Here is a 14,639-nt window from a genome sequence, read left to right as displayed (position 1 = left end):
ATGGTCATTTTAAGCGCTTCCCAGAGCTTAGAGCCCTCTTTAACTTTTGCAAACATTTCCCCCGAGAGCAGCGGTTGTTGGTTCAATGCAAGCCCGAATGTTCCATGAAACAAGCTTACACCTGCTACGTCACCACAGCTAACTCTTTGCATGTCCATGTAAGGGCATCTACGTCATGGTGCTTTCCTTTTCCTCTATATATACTGGAGGACCATATTTCACCAGCAGTACAGTATTGCTTTGCAAGCTTTCAACAGAGAAACACCAGATACAGAAGGAGAGGAGAATATAATTTTTTCTCAATGTTAATTCACTGACTACAGCTGTCATCTAATCCTGCTTGGAGATCCTTCTATTGCCAGGTGGATTTCTTTTTTCAAAAACGGAATTTGTATATACACATAGGTTGGTGGTGATCTGGGACTTATTTATTTATTTCTTGGAAGAGGATACCCCCGCTGTTTGCTCTCTGATATGACAGGGAAGATAGTAGAGAAGATCCCGGTGACGATGAACGGCTTGTTAAACCATCTGCAGGATAGTATCTACCCTGAGGATGATATTTCCTCGGCCGTGCCCACCTCCATGAACATTTTTAGCTCGGAATCAAGCAACGCCTACAATCAGATGGCTGGGGGTAAGGCAACTTACTGTTTAATTTATCGAAAGGCAATGTAAATAAAGTGATATTGACGCGGTCGTGGAAGTATTAAATACTCCTGCGTGCATTAAGTGGAGAATAAATTAATAGGTAGATATTCAGTTATATCTTTGATTTGATTGCACAAATAGACGTATTTGCAACAATGCTGTGTTATGCTTAAGTGTAATTAATCTGCTCTCACAGTGGGTTACTACGCTCTATCGTGACTGCCCTGAATGTTTTCTGCATTACCTGGAATGCTGTACTAAAGTCGTGGATACTTACAGTTATAATAGTTGTGCGGATCCTATTATACGATAATATCGGCTGTTACGGCGGCACAGAAATGGTTAAATACATCGTGGTAAATTTAACACAAAGTGTTCAATATCTCTAGCAACAGTTCTACAGTTAACATTGCATTTTATACTTTGGAATGGTATAATTAATAACAATTGATTAAATAGCTAAACAATGTACATATTGCTGCATGAATACAGTTAATAAATCAACACATTATTTCTAATATATTGAATATAAAGGAATCGAATGCATTCCACTGAACTAACTAAAGCCCTCTCCATAATACGACTTTACAACTATCTGCCAAATACGTTCTATTTAATATAATTTATCTCACACAATAAAACCTGCAATGCGAGAAATTGAACCCCATACATTGCTGTGGTTTTAATGTGTACAGTAACCTACCAATATATCTAACTGCTAATATATCCAACTCTGTACGAGAGGAGTTACCTGCTAAATAAAATGTAGGGCTTTATTATCTACACATCTCTGCACTGTGTTCGCTGCGATTTGAGGTGGAGAACGGGTTGCACTCAGTGCGTACGCGCAGTCACTTTGGTGTTCTGGCATTTCTTCCTTGGTGCCGGCTTCACTGCGGTTTACTACCGTCAACATTTGAACAAACGCACACATCATTCATAGTGGTTCAAATGAATTGTGCGGGCGTTTGACTGAACTTTAAGATCAGGTGTCGTGCCAGCTGCTCCCAAAATGTATACATAATATGAATCACTCCAAAATACTTCTATAGTTACTTGGAAACTAATGGTGAACGTTCTCATTTTTAGATGCTCTTCTGGACGTTACCATGGACAAAGGAAGTCAGGACATGTCCTACGCTCCCACTTTCCAGAGCTCCGGTCGCAATCAGACTCTCACATACCTGGGTAAATTTGCTTTCGACTCCCCACCCGGGCCACTTGGAGGTTCGAACTGGTGCTCAGAAAACATCATCAGCTTGGCGGGCCTGTTCGGAGTCTCTCATTCGCCCTCGACCAGCACCCAGACATCGACTGCCTGCAGCATGGTGCAGAACCAAGGCGAAATGGAACAACTTTATCAGGGACCAACGCCTTATCCACAATGCAGTGAGATGTACCAGGAGCAGGTCTATCACACTCCCCCGACAACCACCACCAACCTCTACTCCAACCAGGATTATCACTCCAAACCTGCTCAGGACAGTAATATATTCCCAGTCATTCCGGATTACAACCTGTTTCACCACCAGAATGACCTGTCTTCCATTACGGATCACAAACATTTTCCAGCTTCAGTGGATCCCATTAGGATCCCTCCTCCTCTCACTCCACTCACCACTATCAAAGCCTACACGGATTCTAAGCAGATGCCCGCCAGCTTCGGTTCTCACCCGCAGCCCTTGACCCTGAAGCCCATTCGGCCGAGGAAGTACCCCAACCGACCCAGCAAGACTCCCGTCCACGAGAGACCCCACGCCTGCCCAGCCGAGGGTTGCGACCGACGCTTCTCCAGGTCGGACGAGCTGACCAGACACCTGCGGATCCACACGGGCCACAAGCCCTTCCAGTGTCGCATCTGCATGAGGAGCTTCAGCCGCAGCGACCACCTCACCACCCACATCAGGACCCACACAGGGGAGAAGCCCTTCTCGTGTGACTTCTGTGGGCGCAAGTTTGCCCGGAGTGACGAACGCAAGAGGCACGCCAAGATCCACCTCAAACAGAAGGATAAAAAAATGGACAAGAACCCCACGGCGCCCAACCCGGCAGCAGCAGCCGGCGTTCCGGTGACAACCTGTGCTTAGACTAGCATCTCTCAATGCGTAAAAACGCAAAAGGTTGAATTGTACTCACGTTGCTGTAAGCGGCGTCCATTGCCACGCCAAGCCAGTGCATTGGACTTTTGCACGTTTTACTACGGGGCCAATTTTCCTGGTGGCGCAAAGTGACTTGCGCCCAACGCGCCTGCTGGTGCACAACTCGAGATGCGAACCGGTGCATCTTTTCTGGAAGTTCCAGCGAGCTCTGGCGGATCCGCTCTGCGCACATTTTGATGAGTATACATTCCAGTCCATCCGCCAATATTTTAGCGTATTTTTTGGCGCAGCTCCGGTACGCCCGAAAGCAGGACGGCGGAATATTGTGAAGCAACAATCAGGAACAATATTGACGAAGATTAAGTTAATGTCAGATCTTTCACGCGGTTAGAGGTCCCTTGGTCTCTTCCGACGTGTTATTTGAAGAATATGACTACTATTGGAGAACACTGACCCTACACCATAAAAAAACAGTTGACTTTTATTGAGCACATTTTTGATCACAAGTTGAACACATGTCCTTATTGTGTGGACACTGAAGTCTGTTTATAAATCGTTGTGATAAACTAATACAATTCAGCATTGCATTCTGTGGGATCACTTACTTCACTCAGATACTTTTTAAATAAACAAGCAAACAACAAAATCCTTGGTGTTTACTAGCCGGACACCTTTCCCGGTGAACTTGTAACGTTGACTGCAAAGTAATCACACAATATAAATATTCCGAAGAATAAGTCAAGACGCACCTTTGTTTCTTCAATGGCCGTCCACTGCCGTGTAATGACCCGCCGCCAGACAGCCTGTGTTGTGTTCTGCAATTTGCTGCAATTAATGAATTGCCGCTATCATGTTTGACTTTGTGTATACAGCATTCACAACGTGTATACTTTGTGCGTGCACCTCAGTTGTAGATGACCAACAGGATTACTGGGGTTGGCTCTGGGGAGGAATTTTCATGAGAGCGCAAGAGCCATCCATAAACACCTCACCACGTGTACAATCGGAACTTCTGTTGTATTGGTCCTCTCCTCCGCCTTCTTTGTCATTTTATTACAAAAAAAGGGAGCACTTTTGCACCCAGTCATTAATTTCAAAGCATGTTACTGCACGATGGCATTTTTCCATGGGAACCATGCACAAAGCAAATGGTTCCCTTTTGCTCTTTACAGTTTTAAATGTCTGCATGTGGGGAAAAAGTTGTCAGACAAGGGATCAAAGTGGTTTGATATAACAGTTAAGAAGACACCTGTGAGAAATGTTTTTTTCCTGGAAAATTTTTGCATAAAGTACAGTATTTTGAACAGAGATGTATTATATTTTGTGGCTTTATTTTTAAGATTTTATTGTATCTTATAATAAGGTACAGGCTTGATTTTGTGAAGAGATGGTGATTACTCACCAATGTTCTCATTGGCTTATTGTCTATTGTAATGCAAATACTGTAGTTTAAAGTATAGGCATTTGAGAGATAGCTGATGTATTGTTGTACCATTTGCACTGTGCGCAAATGTTGAGATATAAATATATTGTGTTTGCTGAGCAAAGTCCCTCTTGTGTTTTATTGAGAGTTTCATTAACTCTACAGGACATCAAATTCAGACATTCTTTTACCTATTTCTCAATCTATCTCTATGAGTCCTCAAAGAAGGCCAGAAAGTGCTGGAAATACTCAGCAGGTCGGGCAGCCTGTGTAGAGAAAGAAACAGAAGTAATGGTTCAGGTCAATTTTGTGTTTATTTCCAATATTTTCTTTGAGCATCAACAGTTTTTCTTATGCTTGATTCTAAAATATCCCATTCTAAATGTTCAGTTAAATCATAAACAATTCAAATCTCTGTCAGAGAGTAGGCAGGGGGTGAGCCAAAAGATTAAAATAACACTCAAAAGGATTGAAGGGGAGATGTTCTAGTTCTTGCAAGAAGCCAAACCCTGAGGTTATAAATATAAGATTAGTAAATTCAATAAACAATTCAAAAGTATTTTCTTCACCCAGAGAGCAGTCAAATAGGGAACTCGTTCCCATTAGGAATAGTTGAGGCAGAAACTATGGATACATTGAAAAGAAAGTTGGATATGTGTGACAAAGAGGAGATAATAACAGATAGGGTTAAAGTAAGTATGATGAAGTAGAATGAAGCCCAGAATCTGGATTAGAACATAAAAAGCAAAATAAAATAGATGCAGGAAAGCTGTTTAAAAATCCTGGAAACACACGACAGATCAGGCAGCGTCTGTGGAGAATGAAATGGAATTATGTTTTAGGTTGATGACTATTAATCAATACCGATCAAACATCTTTTCAGTTACAAGGGAGGGATTGCAGAGGGGAAGGGAGGGGTATGGCGGGGTGGTGGGGGGTGTGACAGCAGAAAGTAACAAAGTGAATGCTTATGATACAATGGAAGTTAGGAGAGGAGAAATGACCCATTGGCAGTTCTTACTGGAAGAGAGAGGGAGGGGTGATGGTTTCACTATTTCTACAGCCGGTATACTTTAACACTTTGCATAAAATATCAATTGAATTCCATAGATATTTCAAAATAATTAAGGTAAATAAGTATGAAAAAAAAGTTTGGAGTGCTGAAACAACTGGTTCACTTCCCAACTACGTTGCTGCAAAAACCAACCAGATCCACACATTATTTCCACATATAAATAACCAAATAAATCAATAAGAAAGATAAATGCTTTAAAAATCATTTACAAGTTTCAGTAATTAGTTGCAAAATAATTGACTTTTATTGTATTAATTAATATCTGTTATCAAATTACAAAGATTCTATAGAATTGATTTTTGGAATTTCAGTGAGCCTTTGCTTAAAAGAATGAATTTAAAGCTGCATTCAATTTACTGCCATGTAAAATTAACTGAAAGGTCTGATGATGAATAGCTGCTTTCTTAAAAGGGGTGTTTTCAAAGGGAAAGTAAAAATAATCACAAACAGTGTAAGATTGATTTCAAAAGACTGTGGAACTATTTAATAAATGTTGCACATAAAAGTATTTAATTATTTACTGCATTTCATTATATAGCATAGGGTGCATGCTGGAATAAGTTGGGACTAATAGTAAAAGTTAAATATGATTTGTTGTCATTTGAGTTAGTTCAGGGAAGCCAGGCTGAAAGACCCAGGAGAATGTTCTGAAACTGTGGAGAAGACAGCATAAATTTAATCCTATTAAAGCTGAGCTTTATTATTGCAGGCCATGAAGGCAGGAGTATTCCATGCAGAAAATAGAAAATGTTTGTGATAAATGCACATATCAGGAGCCTAGCTGAGTCACAATGAGGGACAGCTATTTACACAAGAAAACTTTACCTTATTTAATTTCCCATCCTTCTACCAATCATCTTAAATTTGAACTCTCTGCTTCCCATCAATGGGAACACTGGTGGTAGAAGGATGCTGAAGCTGGTTCTGAAAGGAAAGACAAAAAAGAAAATTGACAGCAATGTAAATAATATTTACAGCTTTGGTTTCTCTAAAAACATTCATTATACTTTCCAAACAATATTTTCCTTAATATCTGTCTTAAATATATTTCCCACTAACTTAAATTTAAGTTTTCAATATATGAAATCATTTTGAATTATTGAACTTTAGCCTAAACTCTAGCATTTGGATTAAAAGTAATTTAAAACTTAATTGAGGAGCTTCTTTTCAGTCTGCAGGAGTTAATTATCTCTTATTCTTCCTCAAAGAATACTCTCTTTAGACTTTGGGTCAATTTTGCTGAACTTTGCCTTACCTTCTCCAACACAGACATTTTTGAAATGCAGTGATTAAATCCGTGCACGCTACAGAAAATATGATCTGGCCTCGCATTATAACCCTTCAGTATCACCCTGTTAGTTTACATTCCTTTGCGCTGTCTTCTGGCTATTTGTCAATTTATCTGTCCTTGTGTCTTCATTGGTAGTGATGTTTATTCAGTTCCCTCTCCAACTTAATATCCTTCACTGTAAATCCACATTATGTACTGTTTTATCCAATATGCTACACTTTATTTTACTTCCTTTACTAATTTCCTGCCTAGGATCTTAAATATTTCTGTGAGTTATGTCTGCCTAGAGCTCTCTCATATTCCTTTCATAAATCTTTCTGGTCCTCTGCATCTCTTTCTTTCGTTAAAGCTCCTGCTTTGACCAAGATTTTTGGCAATCACAGAAAAGCACAGCAAAGGAGGAGGCCTTTTTAACCCGTCTATTCTGTGCTGGTTCTTTTGAAGAAAAATCATGTAGTTTCCCACTCCCCTGAACCTTTCCCAAAATCTGCATAATTTTTAATCTTTGCAGGATTGTATTCAATTCCCTTTCAGAAGTGTGCAAACCTGATCCATTATTACTCAATAAAAATGAAATCAAATTTTCGTCAATTGAATAGCTTGGTCTGAAATTCCATTAGATTAAGCTTTTGCTTTATATAGTTTACCATGTTGGAAATGATGATATAAACAGCAGTTGTAGTTGTCTACAAGCTGACAAATGCTAATCTGCATGGTTTACATTACTTAAAATGACTGCAAAAACACAACATCCGGTGCCTCCCTGTACTTATGCCACATCTCTCACAGATTTCCAACACTTGACTATTCCTCCATTCTGACTTTATTCCTGAGACTGTGTGGTTTGTTGCTTTCATTTTTCACATGGGATCTCCTCAACATCTTTCAGACTTTTGGGTTAAGGCACACAACTGGGCAGATTGTCTAATTCAATATTAACTCACCCAGAGGAGTCAGAGCTGGCTGCTCCATGCTTAGATATGGGCTTTCAGACCAACATATTGTGGAAGTTTGGTAAATATTTCTTTCCATTTAAGTTCTGACATGATGCCTATAAAAAGCATAGCTTGCATTCCTACAGCATTTATTTCAATCTCAGAATGTCCCAAAGTCCTTTCTATTGCATGCATCTATTTAATATGCAACCACTCTTGTAATGTGCTGTCGGTTGCTTGTCACGTTCCATTGATTGTGTCAGTTGTGTGAAAACACTGCACCGCTCTTTTGCACCATTGTTTCAAGACATTCCTTTTCGCCCTTTGAATCACCCAGGAACCAGAAGTACTGTGCAAAAGTCTTAGGCACAGGTATATGGTATAGCTAGGGTGCCTAAAAGGCTTTTGCACTGTCCTGTATTTGTCAATGTGGAATGGAGAGCGAGTTTGTAAATCTGGCGGGAGCAAAGGGCGCTGGGAATGGCGAGGGTGGTGAGCAGTGGGAGGGGTGTGGGACAGGTGGCAGAGGAGTGCCAGGGATGGGGATGGCGCAGGTGCAGACACTTCCAGCCCTGAGACACCAGTTGAGGACATTGGATTCTAAACAATTGATTTATTGATTGTTACAGAATGTCTCTCTGTTTTATCCTGCTCCCTTCCCCTTTTCCCAACCACAATCCTCCTCTCCTTGACCCTTTCCTACTTCCAGGCCACAACAGAGTCCCATATCAGAATCAGGTTTGACATCACTCATGTATGTCATTAATTTATTTTTGTGACAGCGGTACAGTGCAATACAAAAAATTACTATACAGTACTGTGCAAAAGTCTTAGCACCCTAGCTATATATATATATCTGCCTAAGACTTCTGCTCAGTTCTGTATTTCCCATTTGTCTCAGAGGATTTATTATTTTCAATTCCTTTAATCAAACATGTTTCTCCTTCATACTGGTTTTAAAATACACTGGAGAATTCTCTGTGGAAACTGAGTCTCTGTTTTTCACCTTAGTGAGCACTTCTGAATAGTAATCATTAAATCATTTATTTTTTTTCTTTAATTTTCCATTGCTTCACTAAAAGCTTTATCACCCTCAGTAGGATTTGCTTTATCATTTTGATTCTAAATCAAATACGTAATTGATGCTTGCTGGAGAAATTCATCTCTAACTCTCTTGCTGGCTCCTTCTCGTGCTTTAGGCTGCTCTTTGATTTTCTATTCTGATATCCTATTCCGCTTAATGAGAGAGTACCTTGGTGCATTTATAATAAAGGGTCTCTTAGCCTAAACACCTTTGCTAACTGCACATCCGATGCTCTCTTTTTGAAAGCTTCTCGCTTTTTGTCAGCACATCCTTCTATTGCAAAATTTCTCTCCTTTGCCATTTTACATAGATTAGTTTTGGTCTGAAGTAAACTGAAAACTGCTGAAAATACTTGCCAGGTCTGCAATTGACCATGTTTAGTATTACTGCTTTAAAAATGTCTGCTCTTTCCTCAAAATAAATGCAAATTATCCCACTTATTATTGTTTATCTCTCAGTCTATTGAGAATTGTCTGCTATTGACAGTCAGATGCCCTCATAGTTAATCAAAATTTTGTGATCACATTTCCTTCTAAGTTTGACTGATCTGCTACAATGGCGATTCTCCACATTAGATGCAAAAATCTGCCCTGACTCGTGGTTCACTTCAACTATACACTGTATAAGTATTAGTGTTTTCTGTTGTGGGGACACCCTAAGATCATAAAGCCCATAAATGTTAATTTTTGTTTAAGCTTTTGATGGGGTCCATTAGCAGTTGTGTGAAGAGCACGTTTTTCCTAGTATAACTAGATCAGGTCCTGTTTCCACACTCCCATTTATTTTGAACGGAAACAAAACTTCCCTTCCCACCACTTTTCCATACTGCCTCTCTCCCCATTTCCTTTTAGTCCATATGAAAGGTCTCACCCCAAAACACTGACTGTATATTTCCCTCCATAGATTCTGCCTGACCTGCTGAGTTCCTGTATGTTGTCCATTGCAGCTCTTGGTTTTTTGTTACCTCATCAGATCCTTTATTGCTATCTGTTATTCAGGAACAGTTATTACCCTTCAAAGATCAGGCTTCTGAACTTGTGGATAACTTCACTCAACTCTGAAGTGATTCCACAACCGATGGACTCACTTTCAAGGACTTTACAACCCATGTTCTGAGTATTATTTATTTCTTTTATTTTCACAGTCTGTCTTCTTTTGCACATTAGTTGTTTGCCAGCCTTTGTAGATTTCATTGATTCTATTGTACTTCTCTGTTCTATGAATGCCTGCAAGAAAATGAATCTCATGGTTGCATACATATTTTGAAAGTAAACTTACTTTGAACTTTCAACTTTGAAATAAATCTGCTCACCTTCCATTACCAATCCTTCCCCTGTATCAGCCCTTGATTATTATGCTGAACAAACCTCAATTACCTCAGTGTTCACATGGTGGATGATAAACTGGATTGCTTTCATCTGCAGCTGCACTAGCATGTGGTGAAGACTGTTATGGTCTTGATCTTGCAGAAATGTGGCTCCAGAACAATGTGCCTTTGCACCATCAATTTACAGGCCATGGTACTTAGGGACTTGGGCTATATATCTTGCGACGGTATGCATTTCTCATATTGTAACTGTATCTGCTTTATGTGCTGTGTGTGACTGTTGGTACTGTGTTTTGCACCTTGGCCCCAGAAAAACACTGTTTCATTTGGCTGTATTCATGTGTATGGTTGAATGACAACTAAACTTGTAACACACCAGTAGGCTAGACAAGGGAGATGTAGTGGATGTTGTATATTTGGATTTTCAGAAGGCCTTTGACAAGGTGCCACATGTGAGGCTACTTAACAAGATAAGAGCCCATGGAATTACGGGGAAGTTACATACGTGGATAGAACATTGGCTGATTGGCAGGAAACAGAGAGTAGGAATAAAAGGATCCTATTCTGGTTGGCTGCCGGTTACCAGTGGTGTTCCACAGGGATCAGTGTTGGGGCCGCTTCTTTTTACATTGTACATCAACGATTTGGGTTATGGAGTAGATGGCTTTGTGGCTAAGTTTGCTGATGATACGAAGATAGGTGGAGAGGCTGGTAGTGCTAAGGAAACGGAGAGTCTGCAGAGAGACTTGGATAGATTGGAAGAATGGGCAGAGAAGTGGCAAATGAAATACAATGTTGGAAAGTGTATGGTTATGCACTTTGGCAGAAAAAATAAACAGGCAGACTATTATTTAAATGGGGAAAGAATTCAAAGTTCTGAGATGCAACGGGACTTGGGAGTCCTCATACAGGATACCCTTAAAGTTAACCTCCATGTTGAGTCAGTAGTGAAGAAGGTGAATGCAATGTTGGCATTCATTTCTAGAGGAATAGAGTATAGGAGCAGGGATGTGATGTTGAGGTTCTATAAGGCGCTGGTGAGACCTCACTTGGAGTACTGTGGGTAGTTTTGTTCTCCTTATTTAAGAAAGGATGTGCTGACGTTGGAGAGGGTACAGAGAAGATTCACTAGAATGATTCTGGGAATGAGAGGGTTAACATATGAGGAACGTTTTTCCGCTCTTGGACTGTATTCCTTGGAGTTTAGAAGAATGAGGGGAGACCTCATAGAAACAGTTTGAATGTTAAAAGGCATGGACAGAGTGGATGTAGCAAAATTGTTTCCCATGATGGGGGAGTCTAGTACGAGAGGGCATGACTTAAGGATTGAAGGGCGCCCATTCAGAACAGAAAAGCGAAGAAATTTTTTTAGTCAGAGGGTGGTGAATCTATGGAATTTGTTGCCACGGGCAGCAGTGGAGGCCAAGTCATTGGGTGTAGTTAAGGCAGAGATTGATAGGTATCTGAGTAGCCAGGGCATCAAAGGTTATGGTGAGAAGGCGGGGGGTGGGACTAAATAGGAGAAAATGGATCAGCTGATGATAAAATGGCGGAGCAGACTCGATGGGCTGAATGGCCTGCTTCTGCTCCTTTGTCTTATGGTCTTATGGACGTTCTAGTTCTAAGTTGTTCCACAACTGTTTTGAATTTAGAGGCATTCCTCCAGTTTCAAAGCCTGCTGTAGTTCCATTTTTTGGCTGAGAAATAATTCTAATCCTGCCTTTATGATAATTTCCCTTCACCCTTTACAGTCAAATCCTTCTAAACATGGCTGTTTTCAATATCTTTTATGTTCCTTTCCTTTATTTCAGTTAGTTTCTAGAATTTATAAGCTTCTTTCCTGACCAGAACCTAAACAACAAGCAGCTCGTTCTCCAGGTTGTACTGTACAAGTCTTGACTGCCAAGGTCAGTTAGACATTGACAGCATCGATCCAAGCCTTTCAGTTCTTTGGGCCTCTGCTGGTGGTTATTCTTCTCACTCAAACTTCCTCTCAACACTATCCCATTAGATGATTTATCTGTTCCTTTTCATTTATGTTTATCCAGCTTCTTCTTAAACATATTTTACTTATCTTCTATTTAGAGATACAGAGCAGAACATGCCCTCCTGCACCACCCAGCAACCTACCTACTTACTTACTCACTCTTCTCCAGCCCTTGACCTTTCCCACTTACCTGGCTTCATCTATCATCTTTCAGCTAGCCTCCTTCCCACCCCACCCCGACCTTTTTATTCTAGTATCTCCCTCAACTTCCTTCTCAGTCCTGAAGAAGGGCTTTGGCCTGAAACGTGGACTATCTACTAATCTCCATCGATGCTGCCTGACCTGCTGAGTTCCTCCAGCATTGTGTGTGTGTGTGTGTTGCTTTGGATATCCAATATCTGCAGACTGTATCATGTTTATTTTTTAATCCTAACCTAATTACGGGAAATTAACAATGGCCATTTAGCATACTGACCATCTTTGGAAAGTGGCAGGAAATCCACGATCTCACGGGAAGGACGTACAAACTTCTTACAGACGGCGTCGGAAATTATCTTCAAACTCAGATGCCCAGAGCGCTGTAAGTCCTGCTAACCACTATGCGACCATTTATTTTGCCTCGATTCCACTCTGTGGGTGTGGGTTCCACATTCTCACCACTGTCTGACAAAAGGCATGGTCTGTTGTAAATCTCTGCTTCATCACCCTTGAAGGGGACCAAGAGGCATGGGGGGGACGTCATTAAAAGGGATGGTTGGTGACTGCAGATTGGAGTGAAAGGTAGCTTTGATGGTCAGTCTGGAGGGAAAGAATTAGCAGCACTATTAAAGCTGCTGTCTCACAGCCCCAGTGATCCTGGTTCAATCCTCCACTCAATTTGTTGGAGTCTGCCCATTCTCCTTGTGGAGGTGTCACTCTTTGCTGGGTACTCCCAAATTTCAAGTGTGTGCAGATAGATTAATTAGCTGCTTTAAATTGCCCCTAGTGTGTAGGTGAGGCTGGAATCACTATAGGGGGACATAGTGCTGTTGATGGAAATGTAGGAAAAACAGGATAAGCAACAATTAGTGGGGAATGTGACTTACCATGGACTCAATGGTAGACAAGGGGCCTCCTTCTCTAAAAGATAGAGAAGAAATTGTAATGATGAGAGAGTAGGGTTTTTTTAGATTATGAGGACGCGCAGTCCTCTTTATTGTTATTTAGTAATGCATGCATTAAAAAATGATACAATGTTCCTCCAGAATGATATCACAGAAACACAAGACAAACCAAGACTAAAAAAACTGACAAAAACCACATAATTATATAAAGAGTTGGAACAGAGTGAACCATGTGAAATGGAAAACACATAAGGATATTGAAGTTTTGGTCACCTGCCTACAGGAAAAATGTAAATAAGGTTGAAAGAGCACAGAGAAAATTTGCAAGGAGGTTGCCAGGTCTGGGGGACCTGAGTTATAAAGAAAGATTGAATAGGTTAGGACTTTATTCCTTGGAATGTAGATGATTGAGAGGCGACTTGATAGAGGCATAGCAAATTATGAGGGGTATAGAGAGGGTATATGCAAGCAGGATTTTTCCTCTGAGGTTGGGTGCGACTATAGCTAGAGGTTAAGGGTAAAAGGTGAAAAGTTGAAGGGAACATGAGGGGAAACTCCTTCACTCAGAGGGTGGTGAGAGTGTGGAACAAACGGCCAGTGCAAATGGTGTGTGCAAGCTCGACTTTAACATTTAAGAGAAGTTTGGGTAGGTACATGGATGGTAAGGATGTGAAGGTCTATGGTCAATAGGAGTAGGCAGTCTACATAGTTTGTCATGGACTAAATGGGCTGAAGGGCCGGCTTCTCCCCTGTACTTTTCTATGACTATATTAGGTAAGGTTTTATGCTTTGTGGTAAATCTGATCAACACTGCGCACTAGCTTGTCACTTTTTCAGTTGCGAGGGTGACCTTGATAAAATCAATCTGACCAACCCTGTTGTGGGAGCCAGTGGTTGTAAACGTCTTCTCTGTATCCATTAATATCATGGAAGTCGGGGGGGACAATGAGAGCCGTGTTTGCCCTGAAGCTGAAAGCTTCCTATACATCTTACTTTGCTATTCCACTTCAGCCAGGAAATTCAGAGAAAGGACATGAAGGAGGCTAGCGAGAAGGACAGAGAAACAGAAACATTAGGCAGAGAGAGAGCAGATAAGGCAGCAGCAGTCTGTGAACAACACAGTGATAAAGCTGAGAGACAATATTCTCTGCCTCACAGGGTGGAACGCTCTGGGACATTCATGAGAAATGCTGTGACTGACCTGAACCTGAACTTGAATAGGTATGATATTTTTGAAAAAAAAACTGAGTTTCTAGTTGAGCAAGAGGGTCTTGTTGGACACAAGTAGCCCTCCTGATGACACTTGAATCCGACTAAACACAACCCAGGGGAAGTCAGGCACTGATTTATTAAGAACTGAATTGCGAAATGGAGTAAAGTGTCAAAGTTTTTCTCGCTCCCTGCAGTGAAGTACCTCATCTCAATTTCCAGCTTTGACAGAGACTTAACTTGTGAACTGTGGTATAATTTTTAGCAGTTGTGTCAACACCCTGGGGTGCTGCATATTGCTGCTGCAACGTATGACAACAACTTGTCACTCCTGTACATTGCAACATGTCATTCTAATTCATTATCTCAATACAGCAATTTACAACTTCTAACACACTGGTACAAAAGCTCCAGTGCATACAATGAGATGCCACATCAAAATTTCTCATTTGCAC

At 40.8% G+C, this 14,639-nt stretch overlaps 1 protein-coding gene across 1 annotated transcript; it reads left to right on the top strand.

Annotated features, from left to right (window-relative positions):
* Window positions 1–218: 218 nt before the first annotated feature.
* Window positions 219–4,337, top strand: egr3 (early growth response 3). The gene is made up of 2 exons (XM_063055303.1): window positions 219–637; window positions 1,741–4,337. Exons 1-2 carry the CDS (start codon window positions 475–477, stop codon window positions 2,736–2,738), a joined length of 1,161 nt encoding a protein of 386 aa, XP_062911373.1. The 5' UTR covers window positions 219–474; the 3' UTR covers window positions 2,739–4,337.
* The last annotated feature ends 10,302 nt before the right edge of the window (window positions 4,338–14,639 follow it).

Source organism: Mobula hypostoma, chromosome 8, assembly GCF_963921235.1.
Source record: "Mobula hypostoma chromosome 8, sMobHyp1.1, whole genome shotgun sequence".
NCBI lineage: Eukaryota > Metazoa > Chordata > Chondrichthyes > Myliobatiformes > Myliobatidae > Mobula > Mobula hypostoma.
Note: the sequence above shows the minus strand (reverse complement) of the source record. Positions and strands in the feature narration are given on the sequence as shown.